The sequence below is a fragment of the Crocodylus porosus genome, unplaced genomic scaffold (assembly GCF_001723895.1).
Source record: "Crocodylus porosus isolate Cpor-Errol unplaced genomic scaffold, CroPor_comp1, whole genome shotgun sequence".
NCBI lineage: Eukaryota > Metazoa > Chordata > Crocodylia > Crocodylidae > Crocodylus > Crocodylus porosus.
In genome coordinates this window covers 16,781,482-16,804,464 of record NW_017728932.1, presented here as the reverse complement: position 1 = coordinate 16,804,464, position 22,983 = coordinate 16,781,482, and the positions used below count along the sequence as shown (strand labels likewise).

Sequence of the window (22,983 nt, the reverse complement as noted above, 5' to 3'; positions counted from 1 at the left end):
CCTGGTAGCCAGCAAGGGACCAGGGCAAGGCAGGTCCCAGCTCTCCAATGGGACCTGGTAAGCCAGCTTAAAGCAAGAGGCAGCGACCTGGCCCCTGAAGCTGATGGGCGACAGCTCACTGCCTCGCCAGGGTGACTCAGGGCTGTGTTTACTGCTGGAAAGCAACATCCCAGTTCCCACAGCCCCATCGCCGCCTTCGCGGGCACGTCACCAGATCTGCCTGGCACACGGCTCTGCTCCCAACCCCGGGCCTGAAACCCGATCAGTCACGTGGGCGTAAGGCTGTTTTCTTCTTGCCCCGGGGACCTGCAGCAAAACAGAGCCAGGGGCAAGCAAAGGGAAGGGGACCATGCTGCACGGAGCAAGAGGAAGGAGAGGCGCTTTGGAGCCCAGTGAGAGGGTAGGGGAAGGAGTGTGGGGCACCTGGGGCCTGGCCACTCCTGCCAGGGCAGACTTCAGCATGCTACAAGCCTGAAGTCCACATGCAAACCTGCAAACTACCCTTTTACCTTCTGAAAGCCTTGCTGGAGACCCAGCTCACACTGCATGCTAGGCCAGGCTCAAGGGGGCCAGAGTATTGGCCAGTACACCAGCAGGTGCCAAGGAGTCACTAGACAGGCAAGCGAGGCCTGGCCCCACCATTCGCCAAGCCCTGCCTCATCCCACCCCGGCAGGCGGAGGTGGTCTTAGATGCACACCCTGCTTTGGCCTGCGCCAGAAGTGCTCTGAGACTCTCAATGTACTGGGGGGGAGAAAGAAGCGTCTTCTCCTTCCAGCGAGCCACACGAGGACATTACTCAACACCCGTCCCGCCCATGGGCCCTGGGAAGCACGCTGTGCCTGTGGCTTTGCACTGACCAGGCCAGGGCCAGGGCCAGGGATCCCTTCGGCTGACCCTGCGGCTCACCTGGCCAGCAGGATCCCCTGGTACTCCTCCAGCTGCCTCATGAAGCTGGGGTTGGGCTTGGTGACTGTACGGCGCTCCTTCACGTAGTCGTAGGCCCGGTCCAGGTTCCAGCCATACTCCTTCATGGCATAGGCGATCACTGTGGATGCTGACCTGCTCACCCCCATCTTGCAGTGCACCAGGCATTTAGAGCCGTTCTTCCTGATGTGCCGGGCGGGAGAGAAAAAGAGGGCTGTTAGAAAGTCACCTCGAAAGGATCTACGATGCACAGGTTGTACGCGAGAGGGTCTTCCGAGAGCCCATGCGTCTGTGGTGCACACAGCCAGAAGCGGGCACTCGGTGTCCACAGCTTTGCACAGCTTTTCCTAGACAGGCACCGCAAGGGTGTGCCTCGACCAGCAGCGTGTGCAAGCCTACAGGTCTGTGCACCCCCTTGCAGATTTGCTTGTGAAATCCTGCCTCTGGAAAGCAGGCAGAGGCACGTGCATTTTGCACATGAATTATGGGCTTGCCTTCTCCGAAGACGTGCCCTGACATGTTCCAGCTGACCACTGATGTGAGGTTAAACAGACAGCCGGGCCCTAGGAATAGGCCGAACTGGCCCGCAAGACCTCTTGCAAACAGGTGAACTGGCAAAGAGACCCAAGATGGAAAGAGGAACAGCAAAACCCCAACTCTCCCCGCACCCGGCCAATGCTAGACAGGCCTCATGACACACATCCAGGCCCCTGGGACCAAGCCTGGATGCTGGTCTTCTGAGACAGAGGGGTGTGACCTGCAGGGCAGTGTAAAACCACTGCTCTTACTGGGAGACGCCCTGGTGGGAAGCAAGCGAACAGTTGCTTGCCCAGATTAGCAAAGCCTGCCTGTGGCAAGCTAATCTCACTGCTCTGACTCAAGCAGCACTCCTGTTGACTCTGGGTGTTGTTCCCAACGAGGACAGGTCCATACCCTGTCCAACAACAGCTCCTGCTCAGACACAGGCTTTGCAGGCACCTGGTATCTCCAAACACCTCCCTCAGGGAGGTATTTTTCTGCCCTGGCGCCTGTATTAGGCACCAGTTCATCCCACAGCTCCAAGCCCTATTGAGTGCAGGTCCAAGCCCGTCACCTGGCGTTATCTGCCGGAACAAGCTGAACGAAACCGAAAACCCTGCCCGGGGGATTGCATTTCACAGCCCTGCCTCTCAGATCCTCCGGTAAAGACTTGCGCCTGGTTTGTGACCAGTCACAGGCTTATCGCGCTGCTCCAGGTCTCTGCGACAGGCATGAAAGGAGCAGCGGTTGGCTCCACTCGGGGAAAGGGAGCCAGACCATGGCTGAAAGGGGACAGGAGCTGGCGCTGCGCCAGGCTGCTGCCTGGAGATGGAGGCTTCCCTTGGGTGTGCTCTGCGCTGTTGTGTGCTCGGGGCAGGAGCAAGACAGCAGCATAGAAAATGAGGGTGGGAAGAGACCGCAGGAGGTCACCTCTAGTCCAATCCTCTGCTCCAAGCAGCACCAGCCCCAACTACATCATCCCAGCCAAGGTGTTGTCTACCCGGGTCTTAAAAACCTCCAAGGATGGAGACTCCACCACCGCTCTGGGTAACCTGGTCCAGTGCTTCACCGCCCTCCTAGTGAGAGTTTTCCCTAATATCCAACCTCAACCTCCCTTGCTGCAACTGGAGCCCCTTGCTCCTTGCCGTCATCTGCCCCCACTGAGAACAGTCCAGCATCCTTGTTTGAACCACCCTTCAGGGAGCTGAAGCCTGCTATTCAACCCCTGGCTCAGTCTTCTCTTCTCCAGACTAAATAAGCCCAGTTCCCTCAGGCTCTCCTCATACATCATGTGCCCCAGCCCGTTTTCATTGCCCTCCACTGGACTCTGATTTGTTCACACATTGCTCCAGCGTTTCTGGGCTGTGAGCTCTGCTGCCACTTCCCCTGGTACCGAGGGGTCACGCTTGGCAGCCAAGCCCGTGCTCCAAGGCATCCCAATGCTTCCTGCCATGGACCGGGAGGAGGGAGGCTTGCCAGCCCTTATCTGCTCACCCTGGGTTGGACACAGAGCTGCCTCGTTACAGAGCTGGTCAAGAGATCTTTGGGCTGGCGCCACTTTTCAAGTGCCTAGATAAAGGTTTTTCTCACTGTCAGCCTTGGACACGGTGGGAAGCCTCGGCGCACAGGCCGCCATTGCCCTAGCTGAGCACAGACCTCAGATGCATGCGGCTGTCACCTGCACGCGTGCTCCCTCCATGCACCCAGCATACCCCCTGCGGCTGCTCTGGCCACACCAGCTGCTCAGTGGGCCATTTCCTCACTGGAAAGCTAGACGCATGCTTGCAGCACGCTAGCACTCTCCAGAGCAACTCTGGTGTACAGAGCCCCACACCCTGCTAGCAGCGGGGCTGTGGCCTTGGGTGGTTTTATAACACCCGCATGGCAGCTCCGCACTTGGGACCGGGAGGGGGACGGCTCTGTGAAAGCAAGCTTGGGCCAAGAGGGGCCTCCACCCCTCACAGCTACACACGCTTTACTTGCCTTAAAAAATAACAGAAGTCTCCAGTAAACCAGTCGGGAGACAGAGCCATCACGGATTTGCTCATCAGTTCTAGGGCCACACAGATAGGTACAGCTGCCACACTAGGGTTTAAATACTGTGAGCTCCTTTTAAACCATCTAATTCCTGTGGGTGATATGTACTACCTGGACCTGTGGCTACCTAGGTCTCAAGAAAGGTTGCTGGATTTACTGCATGTAACTAGGAGACATTTGCAAGCAATGAAAAGCCCTCTTTGCAGCACCTGCAGTTATAAGACCGCTTAGCTGGGCACCCATAGGAGAGGGTTTTACTTGCTCGCTGAGCCCTTCCAGAGCAGTTGCAGTGGGCCAGGGCAGTGCTGCAGGCAACACAGGGCATCTGTGCTCGCATCTGCACAACTGCAGGTGGTCTGGCACAGGCAAACCAGAAGTCTTTTCATTCTGGCTTCTGCCACGTCTTGCCATGCAGAGGTAAGCCCTGATGCAGGGACCATCTTCTGTACAGTGCCCACCACCACAAGGCACTGCTCACAGTCACAGACAGGCTCAAAAATGGGAAGGCTGTATGATAGATACGCTCCCCATACCAATAAGGATGATTCTGGGGGGCAACTCCATTGACTTTTAGAGAGAAACTTGTCTGCACCAACAGCCACGTTGCATGCTCCTATTTTCCCCTGGTATTTTACCCATGTCCAAGCAGCAGTTCGGGTCATTCCTAGAGTCTGAAGCCCCCTCAGCGTTCCTCCGTCATTAGCTCAAAGCACAGCAGAGGGAATGACTGCGGACCAGGGCTTGCAGCTCTCGCTTCCCAGCCTATTCCTTGCATCTTAGATGAAGTGGGGAAAACCCCCCCCGAACTTCAGACACAGCGGGAGCTAAGTGTGCGAATGCCTCGCCCCTCATCCGGGAGAGGACACCCAGTGGCAGGAAAGCGGGAGAGACCAGAAGGAGGCACCGTGGGCACGGGAGACTCACTTTGCTTTGGAGATGAACTTGTAAGTGTCGTTCCAATAGGCCAGCAGGTCCGTCGCCTCCTCGTCGTACACCCGGATGTTGTGGTACTCGAAGAGTCCCGGGAAGAAGTTGTCGATTTCTCGAGTGACATTCAGAATGTACCGCACCCTGCGCGGAAGCAGAGGGCAGATCGGACCGGGCCGGCAGCCTCCACCTAGGACGCGGAGCTCATAGGGAGACACCACGGCCCCCAGGAAGCAGCACTGCCGTGCTCCCAGGCAGAACTGCCTTCATTTGCTGATGGGCTTTCAGTGCCAGTCAGGGGGCTTTCCCTTCAGCGTGTCTGCCTGTCTGTCTGTGGGATTCTGGGGTCCAGGCAAGAAGAGCAGGGGCAGTCTGTCCGTCTGCGAGCCCTCAGCTCACCCACGGGGGAAGTGACAGTGGGGGTGGCACCGAGCGAGGCGGGGGCCCGCTCCCGTGCCCAGCAGCTCACAGCCGCATGCCGCTTACCCTCTGTTCTGCAAGTCTTCCAGGTTGGAGGCGTTCCACTCAGAGCCCTACAGGGAAACGGAGGGAAGCGTCAGCAGGAGGACGACCCAGCGCAGGTGCTCTGCCAGCTGAGCTGCCGCAAGGCCCCCCCCACAGCCCTGCAAAGAGGAGCTGCCCGATCCCAGGCCCTGGAGACCTATTTAGATGGCAGAGGCGAGTGACAAACAGCCGGGCTAGCGCTTATCGGGCTGGGAATCGGCAACAGGAAGCTCTGCCAGGAGTGCTCTGGCTGGGGAGCTTCCTGCAAGGCCACAAAAGTTGTGGCAGCACAGAGAGAAGCCTTCCACAAGGGGCTGTGGCTGGCTCTGCGCTGCATGGACTCCGTGAACAAGCCCTGCTGTGCCACGAGGTTGCCCCTTGCCCGGGGGAGCGCAGGAGTAGCTGGTCAGCTGAGCTAGCAACCCAGTGGTGACGTGGGCAGCACACCAGCCAGTCTGGATGCGCCCTCCCCAGACCCTGCGGCTCAGGCTGGGGGAAAGGCAGGGCCGAAGAACCTGAGCGCCCAGCTCTCCTGCCCGAGACACGAGGCAGCTCCTCAATCCCATGGGAGGGAAGCTGGAGGCTGTACCAAGCAGCTGGGGGGCTGACACAGCCAGGGCTCCTGCAGCTGTGTGGAGGTAAGAGGGGCAGTCCAGGCAGATCTGGGGAACACCAAACCTCCGCATGCATGACAGCCAGCCGTGGCACAGGAAAGCCCTGCCGTAGAACCCAGCTCTGGAACCGCCTGCCCACACGTGTCTTGGAGAGCCGCAGCCCCTGGCACTGCTGCTTGGGACGGGGTCGGTGCAGCGCTGGGTCCGACCCAGCTCTGCCCATGCCACGTAGTGGGGTCCTCCATCGCATGCAGCCTGGCCCCAGCTGCCCAGTATTCCCAGAGGGACACGTATAGCTACTAGGCAGCTACTAGGACCCAGCAGGCAGTCCGAAGGCCTCAGGAAGGCAGTTCCTCAGATCCTAGGGCAGCTGGTCCTCTCCCCCTTGGAGGTACCGCCAAACAGAGGCCAGGGCAGGCCTCTGAGCCCTCAGCAAGACAAAGGCTCATTTTTCCTTGAGCAGCAAATGTGCGCTGGTGGACCAGAGGGGTGGAAAAGCTCTTGGGTTTTGCAGCAACGTGGCCAGGTGTAGTGGATTTCACAGGGTCTCAAGGGTTCAGTGTCCTGCTCTGCCTTGCAGATAACATCCCACGAGGCTGGCCAGCACCATGCTGCTTCCTCCAGTGAAGGAAGGCTCCTGCCATTTGCAGTCACAGGAGCCCTCCCTACTGTGACATCCCTCCCTTCCCCGAACGTGACGCCCGTTACATGGAGCAAGTGCCAGTGTCTGGGCTCTGATTTCCTGTATTGTTATTTGGGAACCCTCCCAACAAGACACCCCAGAGACCCCATCGTATGGACCCTGCCCTCCAGCTGCTTTGTGTTTATAAATGAAACTGCCGGCTACACCCAGCCCTATCCTTCCCTGCAGGAGCCGGCTCGGCCTCCGGCGCAGCCAGGGGAGCTGCAGGGGCAGGGCACTCTCTCTGGTGCTGCCCAGGGGACCCTGGGCGCAGTCTTGCCAGGTTAAGTGCACTTGAGCCAAGGCTCCGTGCTTGGCAGCTGCCTGACGTTTCCTGTATTACTCCCGACTCATTGCGTGGGCTCACATGAGCCCCTCTGGAAACCACCTGGCTGGAAGACAGTCACTAGGCCGGGGACAGCTCATTGCTCCACGTCTCCTGGCTCCCTCTCCACCAGGGTTTCTTGGAAGTGCTCACATCTGTCACAGCATCAGGGTGTTTTTAAACCTCCCTCAGAGGCACTGGGTGTTGGCTGCAGCCAAGGCTGGGGATTTTGACTGCGCTGGGCCAATGCTCCTGCTGGGACCAAAGCCTGCTAGGTCCCAACATATGCTCAGGGTCAGATCAAAGCCACATTTGGGGCCAGGAACAAATTTTACCCTGTGGTCAAACTGGTATGGACTGGGGAAGTTTCTCCCTTCCTCTGTAGCTTGTGGCACAGCCCTCTACATGGGATCTCTTGAGTGTATATTAACAACCTTTTATAGACATTGGCTACTGTGGTTCCTCTGCTTTCCCTATGGCAGGTTTGGATAGGATTTCTTGTGTGGTGTCAGGGTGACAGAAGTCTTATGGAGAGCTTAGATGATGGATTGTATGGGATGGCTCGGGCAGGGCTGATCCTGCCTGAGGCAGGGGGTTGGACTACATGAGACCTCTGCAGGTCCCTTCCAACCCCACTTCTATGACTTCTATGATCTAAGACTCCCCTTCTCTCCTAAACCATGGCAAGGAGCTCACACCATTCAACAAGAGAGGCCTTCTCTGTGTGGATGGACCAGCTGGTCCAGGGAGGAGCAGCCCGGTTTGAAAGAGGAGCCAACCCCATGGGATTAACCAGCCACACCAGGGTCCCTGGCCTGGCAGCTGAACGGAAACCTGGTGCAGTGCTGACTCATGAGAAGGAGGGGCAGCAGTTAGCCAGGGCCCAGCAACGAAAGGCGGCTAAACAAGCAAAACATTAAAGGGCGAATTGTTTACGCTGCTTTGGACAGATAATCTGCAGGGCTGGGTCAGGCCCTGTGGTTCCCACGAGCAAAAGGGACTCGCCATCCCAGAGGCTGCAGGAAGTGTAATGCCACCTGAGCCTTGCACAGCCCTCCCCTCTGCTCCTGCCAGCTTCCCTCTCTTGCTGCTGTGTCCTCCCAGAAGCAACGCAAGCACACTCGGGTGACCTCCTGCATGGGCCCCAGGGCATCTGTGGCTGGGATGTGGGAGGTGACAGCAAGATTGAGAGGGTTTTCCCACAACAGGAATGGCTCCTTTGGGGCTCAGGCAAGGCAAAGTGCCATGGCAAGGCAAGATTTATTGCCAGGCGATGCTCAGCGCAGCCCAGAAGCCAGCCAGCACTTGGTCAATAGTGCCACTGTCACTGTCAACTCAGCTCAGCGCGCAGGACCCTGGGACAACCACGCTGCTCTGCCTGCTGGCCAGCCCACTCAGGGCAAGAAGCATCACTGGCATTCGTGGGGCTGTTGCAAGTCAGGGATCACGTGATGGGTAACAGCACCCCAGCAGCTTGCTGGTGCACTGGGGCCAGGACCTAACACCTCACCAGAAAGACGTGGTCGAAGATCTGCGTGGGGCTGTCCATCTGCCCGAGGATCACAATCATCTCATTGTCAATGAACTCCTTGAACTCCCGGAGGTTGCACACCATCTGCATCTCCAGTTCAGTGCGGATCTGGAGAGAGAAGAAAACCCACGTGAGTCCTTCCTCTTCGCTCATCCCGGTGAACAAAGCACCATGCCCCCTCGCTGCACTAGGCTTCGGCTGTGTCCTACCAGCCCTCGGTGTGGCTAACTGGAAGCTCCAGGCTCACCTCTTTGGATGTGATGTTCTCCAAGTCCTTCTGCATCATGATCTCCCTTAGCTTGGTCTTAATCAGCCGCTCCGTGCGCTCGCGCTCCGTGGGGCTAAGGGAAGGAGGTGACAGCAATTTGCAGTGAGTGGGGACAGGGCTAGGCCAGGTGAAATAACACTATGGAGATGCCCCATGCACAGCTGCGTTTGAGACAGCCACCCGCATGCTGCTGAGCTGCCCCCCACCTGGGTGGCAGCCAGCACACTACCCCTTGATCCTAGCTAAGGCCCACATCTGGCTGGCAGCCTGGCCGTGCTGGGGACAGAAGCCCCAAGGAATGTGCCAGGACTGCAGTGGCTCGCCATCAAAACCTCTCCAGCATTTGGCATAATTTAAGTGGCTTTGAGCAGAGGCCTGAGCTCCCCCTACCTTTCTTGGAAAGGTAACCGCTCCACGCTGCCTTTTATGGAGGCAGAGGGCAGGCGGGCCGCAAATGCTTCCCCAGCCCTGCTGCCTGAAGCCTTATCTCCGCTTGCAAAAATAGCCTTGCTAATCAGCGTGGGGGGCGGCAACGACAGTGCTCCGAGCTGGCTCACCCAGCATCCTCTGCCAGGGCCCGGTGGGACCAGTTCATGCCACCTATTCTGCCTGCCTGTCAGGCTGCCAACACAGCAAATACACAGAGGTTTCTGCTTTATGAGCTGCTGTAATTCCTGTCCAGCTGGTGGGCTGTGAATAAGCTACACAACAGCCGCCCCTTTTAATCCCCAGCTTTCTTTCCAGGCTCTGCGGATACAGCCCTACCCAGGACTTCACTGCACCCAGCAAAAAACTTTTCTAGCGGAGAAAGGGGTTTTTAAACATGAATAGCTGCAGGGGGGATATCAGCCTGACCAGCTGCCAAAGCTTTTCAACCCACTTCCTTGTACACTAACAAACAACTCAATGCAAAGGCTGCTTTGCAAACGAACTGCCCAGGGTTGTTTTTTGCTCGCTGGGCTTGGAGAACACTCATGTCCAGAGTGCACCAGTCTGCAGGAAGGCACCATGAAGCCAGACAAGCACTGCGAGAAGCATTGTCCTTTGCCCTCCCATCTACCTGGGATTAGCTGCCAACACGTCCAGAGGCAGGACCCCTCCAGACAGCATCACTGAGACCACCGTCCACTGCATCACAACGAGCAGCTCTGCTATTAGCAACAGCTAGCTGGTCACTCTGGGCAGCCAGGCGGCTAAGACATCCTGCCTGCTCCGAGCACACCACAAGCACAGTCGTATAAGCCTTCCATCACAGCAGTGCCCAAGCACCACGTCACTTGGGGAAGACACTGCAAAGCCATGACTCTCTCCTCCATGGTTGGTATTAGGCATGTCAACCAGAACAACCACTTGGGGCGGCTGCTTGGCTCAGAGGCAGCTGGAGCTGCCCACATCTGGACGTCTCTGGGCACCACAGCAAAGCACTGGCTCCAAAATCAGCAAGCAACATGCCTGTGTCTGCCCAAGTGCAGGAAAGTCCTGGAAAACCCCAGTGTCTCTAAGAGACGCCCAGCCAAGCGCTCACAGCAAAGGACCAGGAGACAGGAAATCCTGACTCGTGGCTCCATTTGGACAGGTTCCTCCTGGGGCTTTGCGAATCACTTCGGAGAAGGGCATCTGCCTCCCAGGAGAGCCCCAGGGAGACGTGTGCAGAGCGCCGAGAGCGTGAAGCGCAATGGCAACACTGAGGACACCCAACTGCGCATGGAGAGTTTCCAGCAGAGTCCCTGTTGGCCATCCTTCCCCTCAGGCCAGGACCCACTTGTTACCTCCTCCAGCTGTGATCCCTGGGGCAGCTGCCTGGCTACGCAGAGACCATGCACCGGCTGTACTTACACGTCCGTGAAGAGGGCGGGCGAGTCGGGGCGGTGGGACTGCACATCTTGCATGGCATTCCACTCGTTGACGGACGACTGGTCGGAGTTGATGTGGCTCTCATAGTAGCTGACCCAGGTGAGGAAGAGGCTCCCGGGATAGTAGTTGTTGCTTCGGGCCACCTCACAGGCCTTGTGCAAACTCTGCAGAGCAGACCTGCAAGAGACACCCGGGCCTCAGTGCCTCGGCCCCAAGACTGCCCCCCACTGCCAGTGGCACCTAGCCAATGTCCCACTTGCCGGGCTGCCTCCCTCAGTCAACACACACCTCTAATGGCCCCTGGGTGTCAGGGGTCCCCATCACGGAGCAGCTGCTGGGCCCTAGGGCTGCAGGCTACAACAAATGCACATACCATCTGGCAGGAGATGGCAGGTGTGCGCCCCTCGGCATAGGAAGCTGCTAGGACTGAGGAAGTTGCAGCTGTGGGCAAGGCCCTGCTTTCCATGCACAGGCACGAATGCAGAGGTTGCACATTCCCCAAACCCTACACCAGGAGGGCACCAAACCCAGAAGAATTTTTGCGCCAGGGTTTTGCAGGTATTTAGGCACCTTCATCCCCCCCCCCGGCCCATGGAAGATGACAAAGTTCTCCCAGTTGCTCTCCAAGAACTGTTCTTTCCCTATTTTTAGCTGGTTTTAGACCTTGGATTGCGAGGGCAAAAATCCAGGGCAAAAGCCAGGGGGCAACACTGGCGCACGCCACGCTGTGGGTGGCACATTCTGCGCTGCCAAGACCTGAAGCTAGAAACACTTTAACAGCCATTAAATTCTATCCTGAGCCACCCTAAAACCAAACTGGTGGCCTCCAAGCTAATCACAGTGCCCATTTCCCACAGGAGACAAGGTCCCCAGAAATGGCACCGTGTCTGCTTGTGGACATGGCAGCCTTATTCTCCGATCACGTTTCACAACATGCCCATCCACAGCAGCCTGGCTCTGGGGGAAATGCTCACAGCTGCATTCCTCAGAGGAGCCAACTGTTCTGCCCTGTCACATGTCAGCCACGCGGTAGGGGATAAGCATGTTGTTGAGTGACCTGGTGGGATGTGCGCAGAACCGGGCCTGCCAAATCTGGAGGGGCTCGCTGCTGGACATGCAGCATGCAGGAGATGCAGCTTGTCCATGGCAGCCTCCAGACAAGCCCAGTACTACCCACGTGCACGTGTGGTGCACATGCACACAGACATGTGTGTGTGTGACATGTCTTGCAGTTTGGGACAGCAAAGCTATCTAGGAGAAGCAGCTTTCCCCTCTAACAGACCCAGGTAGCTGGATCCTAATGGGCCAGTTTGACTCACTCCCAACCGCCCTGGCAGCAGAAGCAGGTCATGAGAAATACCCACCCTGCTTGGCACCTCTACCTGACACCTGGGCATTGTGAGCAGTGAAACAGGAACTCAGATGGGGTGCATGCCCTGGGGTGCCCGCCAGGTTTTGCCCCTGGCCCAGCACCGGCCCCCAGTGCAGGCTCCATCGTGCGACTGACTCTACAGACCGGAGACCGAGGCTTCTCTCCCCATCAAGCTGCAGGGACGGTTACACAGACCACGGGCTCTGAGAGCAGCCTCCCATTTGCAAAGGAGGGGCTTGGCTCTGTGGCTGGGTCTCATGAGGCATCAGTGATGCACATGCCACCTGCTCTGGACAAGCTTCAGCTGCCCCAGAGAAAGGAGCAGCAGGGCAGAGTCCTTACCACATGGCCTGCACGGACACTGGCTTGAATATGTGAACCCTGTTATCCGTCGAGACGCTGAACCCCCTGGGGAGAGAGAAACAGTGCAGTGAGAAAGGCCTCACATGGCCTTCTTGTCAGCTACCATGGAACAAGCCAGGCTGGCAAAGAAACAATCCACAGTAATCCCCCCGGTTTAAGCATGTGCATCGGTTAGCCACAGATGCAGCAGATCATCCTGGCTGCGGGCACCCCCCAATGCACCTGAAGGGGCTGGGATGGACAGCAGAGGCGGGCTTTCCTGCAGGCTGTCCATAACTGGCACGGGCAGGAGTTTCCAAGCCAAGAGGAGGTTTGACAAAGGAATCGCCATGCTTATTTTTACACCCAGAGAATCTGTCAGCCCCTGACAGAGCCACAAAGCAATGTACAAAAGGCCCCTTCAAAGAAGCTTTCGCTACACACCTGCCCCTGCTGAAAATTCCCTTGCATCAGCAATCTCTCAGACACATACACGTGGGCACCACACATGAACAGACACACGTGCACACGCTGCTGCTCAACGCATGCAGCATCCCTCCCGATGCTCCCGCGTGGCCCAGAGCCCCTCAGCTTCCCGCCCGACTGCACCAGGGACACTTACCCATCCCCGTCCAAGTGGATAAGGGTATCGCTCCACAGTGGCAGCACCAGGCCCATGGTACAAGTACTACTGCAATGGAAAAGAGATAGTCAGGCAGGCGTGTTCCCAGGAGTCATCCTGATCATTTCACAGTGACAGCAGCACTTTGTATTCATCAGAAATCATGAATAAATCTCATGGCAGTGCAGAGACACCATGCAGTCAGCTTCGCTTGCTACAGGTGTCCTTGGCAGACTGAAGTGGTGTCTGACACGGGCTGTTAACCAAAGCTCGCGTATGCTAATGCCCTTGGCAGCCAGCGCAGAGCACGCGCATCTCCCCAGGGGAACAGGGAGCGGGATTTGGAAGCGGTAGGCTCTAGGAAGGAGGGCAGAGGGTCATGCGATCTGCAGTCAGCTCAAGGAGTCGGTGACAGGAAGGGTCCCTATCTTGTCTCGGGTGCTGTCAGCCTGAAGGCTCAGCGCTGGTTCTGGCTTGGTTTGTTGTGGTCGGCAGCTTGGACAGGTGCTGGGACCGGGACAGTATTACTCAATGCCAGCAGGAACATCGGCACGCGAGATTAACGGCAGGACCCTAGCGCCCCCCGTACCCAGCAGCTAAGCGCGGATTGCCGGGGGTAGTGTTATTTACTGGCAGTTTCACTGGTCTCCTGACTGCTCCTGTCACCTTAGCAGCACGCTGTGTTGGGCCATACACTTGGCTGGGCCAAGAGCAGAGCTAAAGTGATGAAAGAAGCAAAAAAACCCAAACCTGTTGGGTATCAGGTCCCCGGGCAAGGGGCTGAAATCAATATGGGATCAAAGAGAAGTCTTCGTGGAAAGATCTGGGTCGTCCTGTCCTCTGCATGCTAATGCTTCGCACTGGACTTGCTCAAGTGCGCATGGTCTAACACCCACCCCGGGGACCAAAGGGGCCTTAGCCCGGGGGGCAGGTGTGGAAGGGCCCAAGGAGGCACGTCCATACACGACTATTTCTGTGGCCTGCAGGAGATGAGCTCATGGAAAAACTCGATTCTGCGAGGCTTGCCGAGGTGGCCAGGGTATTTTTAGTGACACCCTTCACCCGGTGCTTCGCAGGGGCCGTAGCAACTGCTCTATTTTGAGTGGTAAATACTGAGTGGACCGGGGGAGGGCCGTAACTCTAGGAGGCGGCTAAAAACGACCCCGCATCGTTATCGGACAGCGTGAGACCAGGTGCCAGCGAGCCCCCTCTCGCCACGGGGGCGGCCGGCTCGGATGCTGGAGCCGACGGCCGCAGCATTCTCCTCGAGACCAGCTCGGTGTCAAGGCTGTGCGGCCCCGTGAAGCGTGAGCCCTGCACTGACTCCCCAGGGCTCGATCCCTCCTGCACACAGCACCGTTTACATGCTGCTCCTGGTGTGTAAATGGGGCTTTGAGCTCAGCACCCGACCAGAACTAAAGCTGAAGTGCAAGCGGCTGCTGTAAATCCCCAAGGACGGCCGAGCAGTTTCTGCTGGGTCTACCGTGAGCCTGAAGACTGGCTGCTGGAGGGGTAGTTTGCCCCCAGTACCACAGTTGGCAGCAACTAAATCACTCACACATTGAGATGCCCCTCAGCACTCTGCGGCTGGTGCACAGAGCCCACATCACCAGGGACTTCCCACAAAGTTGCCACAAATGCCGGGCATCCTGTTGCCTTCCCTCATACCTGAGAAAGCCCAGCAGGCAGCCTGTTCGGGTACATGCCTCACACCCTTCGCTCTCTACAGAGCACCCTGCGTCCCCTTTTAACCTCCAGCTAGGAAGCCTCGCCCAGCACAGCTGGCACGGCTCGCCCGGGCTTCCAGTTACACAGGCAGCAGAGACGGCGTAGTGACCACATTTTGCAACCCTCAGGGAAGCTCAGCAGCCATTCGAATAAACGCAGCGAGGCACTAAGTCCTGATGACGTGCAAATAGCCACACAGCCCGCCCAACGTGCCCTGTGGAGCCCAGATGCCACCACTTTGTGAGTCCTTGACCACCTCAGTGAAGGACTGTCACTGTCCCACTCAGCTCAGGCTCCAGGCATCTGCAGCTATGGCTTTTTATTATTTCACATGCTCCAGGAAAACTGGACATGATGAATATAAACAAGACCTCAGGGACTCTCCATTAAGTGACTGTAATAACTCTTCCGGTGTCTTGCTTGGGCTCATTGGACCTGTATTTTTTGGGGATTTCCAAGTGAAGCCCTTCCTGCCAGCTCGTGGCAGCATAATACTTGACCTGGACGGCACATTTCAGAAATACAGTCCAGGATCTCCCCACCCTTTAAAGAGCTAGGGCGGGAATCTGGGGGCTGTGAACAGGGCTGAAGCCTGAGGCTGTCTGTCCCAGACCAGGAGGAGGCCCAGACACAGGTCGGTACCAGGCGCCATTGAGAAGAGGTCCCTTCCTGCCGTGGCATGCCAGGTACCTGTCATTGGAAGAGAAATCCATTCCTAGGACAATGCTTTCCTCGGTGTCTTGCCGGCCGTTGGTGGACACCACCACCATGTATCGAGTGCGGTTCTGGTACGTGCTTTCCAGTCTTACAGCCTGAGGGGAGAAGAGGACAGAACAGCCGAGATCAGCAGACGTGCCAGCGTCATGCACACGGGCACTCGCGCGCATCGCCCTTTCGTGCCAGACAGCAGGCATCGGTCACTGCCAGCCTGAGCTGGCCTGGGCACCGAGGGACTAGAGCACCTCTCTTACACCGGGGTCTTGCCCTGATGTGCTCACTGCAGCCTGCTGACGCGGGGAGCTCCATTACAGCCAGGGGGTGTTGCCAAACACTGCTGGCAGCAGTCCACGGGGTGGCTGCTTTGGTCCTCTGGACCGTGCTTGCCCCAGAGAGGTGCTCCTGCCCCACGCAGCTCCTCACAGGCATCGGCTGTGGCTCCAGAGGAAGCAGCTGCGTCTCCCTTTCGAACAGAAGAGGGAAGAGCCGACCCTGCTCTGGAACTGGGGAGGGCTGATGAAATCCAGGCAGCCGGCTTGCCGGCTCCGCTGGCGCGCTTCTAACAGGCGCTGAGGCGACGGGACCGCTGTGTGAGCACCCTCTGCCAAGCCGGCAAGAACAAGCCGGCACCGAGCTCCAGCAAGACGACAGAAAGCCTAATGCATGTGCCAGAAGCCAAGGGGAGCTACCAATTTGTGTCTCCCAAGGGCAGGCTGCGGTGCACCCAAAGGAGGGGCTGCAGCTAGCGTGCATGTGCCTGCATGTGTTCAGCCTCGGTGGAGGCAGCACACTTTGCGCTTTCTGTGCTCGCTGGCTTCTATCCCAAGAGGCCCGCAATGACTTTAATGGAAAAACCCACTTGAAGAGAAACCAAGGCTCCCACAAAGAAAGGAGATCTCTTAATTATGGTACACTGAGTCATGAGCTTGCTGTGGGCCGTCTGAGCCAGCCCAGAAACCGCGTGCATCCCGGGTGTTTATGCTGCCACTGGGATACGGTTTCCTGAACTTCCCAAGGAACCTGGGAGGAGCAAAGGAGGACAAGGGGGGTGGAAATAAAACAGCTGTCACAACCCAGTCCCATCCCACTCACAGCACGGATACCTGGCTGCAATTACATCCAGGACCTGAAACTCCCCATCATGCTTTTAAGCTTCTTGGTCTGCGGTTCTCAGGCAAAGGCCCAGGCACAGAGCCCACGTCTCACACCCTGCTCAGGCAGCAGGACCTGTATGCCTGCAACCCGTGGCACAGCTCACCTGCTAGCTGGGGCAAGCTCTGATTTCCTGGTTAAACCCTCCAGGCAGTGGAGCGAAGCCTGCGGGTTTGGCAAAGGAGCTCCCTGCCCAAACTCTGTGCTCTTGAGAAGCTCAAGGGAGAACTGCAGCCCTGGTAGGCAGAGTGCCAGTGCAACAGCTAGCACAGCCGCCAGGGCCACGGCCCACCCCACCTTACGGGGGACTAGGCAGCTTGGAGCTCGACTCGACGTGGCACAACACAACGCTCTGTGCAGCGGAGGTAGTGCCCTGGCCCTGTTGCTCTAGGCTGAACCACGCACCTCATCTGACCTCTCAGTCCTGGCCACGATGCACGTCTTCTAGCAAAGTGGGGACAAGTTTGCTGGGTCCAGGATGGCTGGCTGTCCAGGCGACAGTCTTTAGGACTTATGCAGGACAGAGGGGGTGAGGAGTCTAAGCCAAGCTGAAGGGTCCGTGGGAACCAGAAAACGGCATGGGATTGTTCACCCACAGAAGACGACAAAACCCAGAACGAAGACGAGCAGGAAGCCTCTGCTCCCCAGAGCCCAGGGAGCCTGAGCCGCACGGGTTCCTTTCTAATTCCTCCTCCTGGCCTGTCTGGCAGTTGGAGGATTAATGTAATCTAATTTACTACACTAAACCAATTTGGGTAGTGGTAATTAGAAGTGCGGCTTTAACGCAAGACCTTTCAGCGCCGGCTGCCAGGCAGGTGCTAAAGGTCATGTGGCCTCAAGTCACAGAAAGGATTTTTCTCTTAGAGATTTTTAAGGAAAAAGCAGATTTTTTCTGGTTTGGCACTTGACACCCAATGAGCACCGTCGCCTCTCCCCTTGCAATTTGTTATTTTAATGAACCGAGTGAAAAAGCTGCACTTTGCACTGATAACAGAGCTGACCCTCGAGCATCCCTAAGCCCTCTGCAAACAATTAGAGCCTCCTTGTGCCTGGGAGGACAAGGGCCCCCGACCCCTGGTCCAGGAGCTACCTCCCGCCTTCTGAAGTAGAGCGTGGAGCAGCTCCTTAAGTGTTACCCCTCTTCACCGCCTGGGTGTGCGCTGTGCTGGTTCTCTCCAATTAGCTGCCCGCGCAAGGGGAGATCTTCTTCTTTAAGAGGAAGCGTGACTTACACCACATGAAATCTACTGTAGTTATTCTTGGGCCCGGCTCCCCTTCCAAGCGGCCAGCTTAAATATGCACCGTGATTATAGTGCAATTCTACCTTCTGCTGTAAACTTGCTCTGCCAAAGAGTTACATCATGCAGTATTTACCCAGCCACAGGCAAACCACATTGTGCAGGTTCAAAGTCCACACAGAGGTCCCGCCCTTCCACCCCAGGCACGGCGCACAGAAATCTCTGCCACTGCGGAGGCAGCGGGCGTTTCTAAGCTGGAAGTTTTGGTTGGAGGCAGAGCAAGAGCCTGCGCTTGGAAACGGCTCCAAAGGCTCGGGCGTGCTTTACCCCATTTTCTTCTCTCTCCTGGGCCTGCACTGGAGCTGCCAAAGGGCCCAATGTGGTGCTCGTGGAAGCCTGTGGGAACAGTGCTCCCGGCTCCAGTGCCAAGCGGAGCAGTGCAATCACTGCACCAGGCCTCCGAGACGTGCAGCTCGCTCTTCGTGCCGCCAACGCCGGAGGAGAGGAGAGCGGTTCTTGCGGCACTGTTTACATTCGGAGTCTCCGCCGTGTACGTTATTATCCAGGAGCCTCTTGCCGCTGCGTGCACCCCTCCTTTGTCTGCAATCAATGGGATTCAAGTGGTCTATTGAACTTAACCTCCTGCCAAATTTTAGCATTCTGAATTTAACGCTGCACAAAAGGCTTTGTGTCTCAGCCCACAGAGTCCTCATTCAGCTACGAACAAGGCCAATTTGTCCCTACTCGCACAATGTGGCCACTGATATTGCTGAACAATTACTTGCTCAATAATTTCAAGCAGACTAACACTGGGCCCAATCCGGCAAAATGCTGAGCATGCCAGACCCCCACCCACCTCGCTGGGAGCCAAGGGCACTGGATGCTTTGCAGAAAGTACCTTTCAGACGGGTTTCCAATGAATCACGACACAGGCAGCAGCAAAGCACTTTTCATTGTCATGGTCAAAGTTTAAGTGCTTTGCAATGACGGCAACTGCCTTCCATTTAGACTAGATCCAGCTACGTGGTGGGCCAGGAGGAATCTGCAAACCAGTGGTGCTGGAATATCTCCCATGATGCTGGCTTGTCCATGGGGGGAGTGGAGGGGAGCAGGGGTGAAAAAATTGTTGCGACAGACCTAGACTAACCCAGCCAGCATTAGAAGGCCGATCAATGGTGATGGAGGACAAGAGGGAGAAAAAAGGCACTCAGGATCCTGTAGGCACATCAATGCATTCAAGGCGTTTAAGACACTGTCAGTTCCCCCGCACTTCCCAAACCCACTCCTTTCTGTTTTAGGAGATACCCATACTATAGATCCACCACTTCTTTCCCACTGAAATCCCCCAAAGACAGGTACAACGTGCTGCCTAAGCAAGGGAGTCTTCCCCAGACCACCCTGAGCTACCAAGGCAGGCCCAGGACGGACCGTGGTGGCTCAGTGCTCAGCCGTGCTGTTATGCAAAGATTTGAGGATGCAAAGAACTTGACTGAATTTGCTGGGATGCAGCTTGGGCCAGCTGGATTCATTACCTGCGTTGCTGTGGTAATGTTCTGGGTTTTATGACAACAGCTACAGGATCTTGAGCGACCACGAGTGCCCAGGATGCGGCTCAAGTACATGGCAATAAACAAAGGCGGGAGCCCTCGAGTCACCCGTTCACCCCGTCTCCCTGGGCAAATAAATAAGTCGGCCTTCTTTATCAGCCACTCCTTCTCCGTGTAGCTGTAAAGGAAAATTCCCACCTCCACAGCCCTTGATAAAGCAGAGGCCATGCAGACACATGTGCCCCACTGCTGTGGTGAGTCACAGCCGCTGGTGTGTCAAGCAGGCACATTCATTCCCGCGGAGCATTAGTCAGGAAGCAAGGAGCCAGCCTACCAGGCGGATGTTGTCCTCGGGCCGAAGCAGGATGAACATGGCCTGCAGGTGCTGCTGGAGGTCTCCTGCAGGGAGAGAGGGGGAGAGGTGAGGCCACAGCCCAACACAGCTGCCCGCTGCTCAGCTGCCCTGCCTGCTCCAAGGTCCAGGAACGAGGCAGGCAGTGGCCCCTGCCAGCACCACCAGTCTCTACTCGGGGGCGACAAGCTTCTCTGGCACGCGGGAAGCAGCTTTTCACCCTGGACATTCCCTGTTCTCACCTCCCGCAGGCCCCAGTCCCACCACCCCCTTGACAGGAGCTTGTGCTTCCTGGGCAAGCTCTGTCCCTGTGACACCAAACACACTACAGACAGAGAGGGTCTGCCTTGCCCTCAAGCAACCCCCAAGCCAGGGATCCCACCTGCATTTCTGGGTGGCTTGGGGAAGACACACAAGCCTTTCCTGATCCCCCCAAGACACATTTTAGCCTCCAGAGAGCCCTGGGACTGGGTCTCAACTGGACACAGGCTCTCCACCCAGCAAGAGGCATTCAATGACGGCCCTGTTCCAGACAGCGCCCTGTCCCTGGGAAGAGGGATCCTTGCCCAACGTGGCCATCCTGCAGGGACTGGCTGCTGCAGGGGGAGCAACTACCACCACTGTCATCCCAGCTCCCTGCTCAGCTGCTCACTCTCCTCCTGCACCCCCAATGCTGCTGGGAGACTTCCCCGTGCCAGAGGTCACAAGGGCCAGCCCGACTGGGTGCTGGGGGCCACAGCTCCATGGTAAAGGCTTAAGGAGGCCTCAGCCCGGATGGCTCCTGGCAGGGACAAAGCCTGCAGTTGAAGCCTTTACACCCCACCAGCAGCTGAGAAAGCAAGCAATGCTTCTCCCAGCAAAGGTGAAGAACCGCGCGTCTCAGGGCTTTGAACTGACAGCGGAGCTGGAACTGGAAGCCAGCACCTTGTAGCATCCCTCACAACACACCAAGTGTTGCACAGCAGCTTCAGAGAAGAGAGTGCACAAGCAACTTGCCAAGCCGGTTTCTCTTCCTGGGAGGCTCCAAGGCCAGTCAGCCAGGGAGCAGACAGACACACAGGAGCAGCTGTGTTGTGTTTCTTCTCCTTTCCCTGCTGGCCAGCCGCCTGCCAGGGCAAAATCCTGAACTTTCAAAGCCGGTCAAAGCATCAGGACCCTGTTTAGCTCTGCCTTGACAACCAGCCCAGCCGCGCTCCACGTGTGGACCTCAGGATGCCACACAGGAGCAGGGAAGGGGCAGATGTGAGCAAGGAGGGCACAGCACCGAAGACTGCATGGGCTGTCAGCACGGCTGGCGTCGCAGCGGCAGTCGCTGCGTCTGCCCCTCTGTCCTCTGGCAGACGGCAGTGAAGCAGCAGCCAGGACAGGATGGGAGACAATGCACCTCACCCCTCGCAGGGTTTAGCTTCAGGACAGCTCAGAGGTCTTCATTACAACAGCAACGACAGACACGCGAGCGGTCTCCAGGTGGCACATCCTGCCAGGTGCCCGGGCAGCGCTTGCAGATAGAGACACCAAGGCAACAGGAGGCCAAAGGCTATTACCAGGCAGGCCAAGGACAGAGCTGGGATTAGAACCCAGTTTTCCAGGCAACAGAGACTCCAAGAACGCATCTATTATCTCTGGACAACTTTGCCCCCCCTTGCCTGCAAACAGTTCAGCTCCTGCTTCCATATCTGGGGAGGGCAAGGGCACATGTAATTTTTTCCGTCCTCATCCAGGGCTGCTTCCTCAGGCACCTCAAAGCCTCTGATGGCAGATGATGGGATGAAACTGCTGTGGAAACCCTGACTTGAGCAGCTGCTTTCCAGGGGGGATAGAGCAGAGTCCAGCGTCTCTGCTGTCTGTTGCTGATACCTGAGCAAACTAGAAGTTCTCAACATCGCCCCAAACCATCCAATCCCGGACGTGCCCTCAATGAATCAGCCCCGTGTACACAATGACCCAGCAGCGTTTGGGCTGTGTTCTTCTGAGGCTGACTTGTCAAACAAAGAAAGCAGAAAACAAGCCGAACTTCCAACGGAGCAGGAGGATGAAACTCAGACTGCCTTCGTATCGTCCATGCCGTTTGTCAGCATCCGGACACCAGTCATGCTGATACGGCACGGTGTTTTCCTACCAGCATTCACATCCGGAAGGGGACTTTCCTGGTGTGAAGCTGGTTAGGGATCAGGGAGAACAGCCTGCAACCCCTGGTGTTGTGGTGCTAAGTACTGAACACCCCCTCCCACACACGCACGCACCCAGGACAAAGCTTACGGAATAAGCTGACAGCTCCTGGGCCATTGTGGGCAGATATTCAGGCCGGCGTGTCTCTGCGCTAGCGATCATTTTGTGTGACCCGGGAGGAAGCTTGCATTCTTGGCAGCGCAGCGGTGGCTCAGCTATTTATGGAGAACCAGTGACCAAATCTGTGGGCTGTGACAGCCTCCTTAAATCACTGCCTGGGTGAGTGCAAGCCAACAATCTTGCAGCCTGCTGGGACCAGCAATGCGGCCCCGTGATGTTTGAACGAGTGGGAACGGTCGCGCGGAGCCTCGCAGCCGTGAGCTGCGCAAGCCGTGTTTACACAAGGCCGCGTGCTGGCGCACACGTGGCTTCCGTCTGGCTGGCAGCGAACCCGGGAGAGGGTGCATTCGGGGACAGGGCAACCAGGCCGCTCTGGCAAGTGGGGGCACACTTACCTGCATGCTTATTGCGCCTGTGGCTGATCCTGGGAGTAGAAGACCCATTTCCTCTCGGCAGGAAGAGTGCTGCCCCTTTCACTGTAAGGAAGCTCTCGCTGATGCTGAAAGAGAAAGATGCAAGAGCGTGAGCAAGTGGAACCCAGCCCCCGTCTTTACAGGGAGAAAAGCAGCCAGGTGCAAGGGGCCACTCCTTGCTGCGGATGGTCCAGCCCTCTAGAGAAGGCACACAGGCCCCACTCCATCTCTGGGCAGAAGACAGCAAGCTTTCTTTTCCCCCTAGAGATGTGACAATATGCTCAGGGTGCACCTACAGAGCAGTGCGAGCAGAGGAAAAGCGCAGAAGGCCCCTCCGATACTTCCACCCCGAAACGGCACGCAAGCATGCCTGGGGCAGTCCCCAACAGGGCCTTTGTGATTCGGGTTTCTCAATGCCAACACAGGGCGCAGGCCTGGGATCTGGACTGCCACGCATGTGGATAACTCTGTCCCTCGCTGGTGAAGCAGCCTGCTGATGCCCCGGAGCTGCGACTGCCTTGCACTGGTAGTTGGCTGAAGGAACATCAGCGTACATGACAGATTCACGGACCACAAAAGGCTACTGTCTGATGAATCATATGACAACTGGCTCGCAAGGAGACTCGTGTAAATTAAAACCCAAATTAACGCTGTCACCTTAAGCTGCCACTTCTTGCCCTTGCTTTGCCTTGCCATCAAGCAACACGAAGTGCGAGAAGCATGCCACCGACCCTCCTGAGCCCTTCAGCCACTTTCCTGTCGCTGTTTTGAAACAGAGATGCTGAACCAGGGTGCCAGGGCTCCTGGGGTGCCCTATGATCCTTTCAAGGGTGCCAAACCCGATTCCCCGGATAAATCCAGAGTTCTCCAATAGGAATCCGTACAACCGTCCTGCTCTGCTGCTGTCTTTCTGAGGTCTTTGCATCAGAAGAACTACTCTAGTATTTTTCTACAGTCAAAACACAAGTGAAAGGTAAGTGCTGGCATTTTCTGATGTGCGCCTTGAGTCTGAAAAAGTTGAGGAT

General features: G+C 57.1%; 1 protein-coding gene across 1 annotated transcript in view; it reads right to left on the bottom strand.

Moving 5' to 3' along the window:
* Positions 1–22,983, bottom strand: part of SSH2 (slingshot protein phosphatase 2) — a 66,203-nt gene that overhangs the window by 8,335 nt on the left and 34,885 nt on the right. Inside the window, exons 3-13 of the mRNA XM_019545795.1 lie at positions 21,941–22,044; positions 19,239–19,303; positions 14,941–15,062; positions 12,523–12,591; positions 11,901–11,966; positions 10,169–10,363; positions 8,312–8,405; positions 8,044–8,172; positions 4,895–4,941; positions 4,406–4,552; positions 908–1,108 (exon numbers count right to left, since the gene is read on the bottom strand). Of these exons, the coding sequence (XP_019401340.1) occupies positions 908–1,108; positions 4,406–4,552; positions 4,895–4,941; positions 8,044–8,172; positions 8,312–8,405; positions 10,169–10,363; positions 11,901–11,966; positions 12,523–12,591; positions 14,941–15,062; positions 19,239–19,303; positions 21,941–22,044 (1,239 nt within the window). The remainder of the gene's footprint in view (positions 1–907; positions 1,109–4,405; positions 4,553–4,894; positions 4,942–8,043; positions 8,173–8,311; positions 8,406–10,168; positions 10,364–11,900; positions 11,967–12,522; positions 12,592–14,940; positions 15,063–19,238; positions 19,304–21,940; positions 22,045–22,983) is intronic.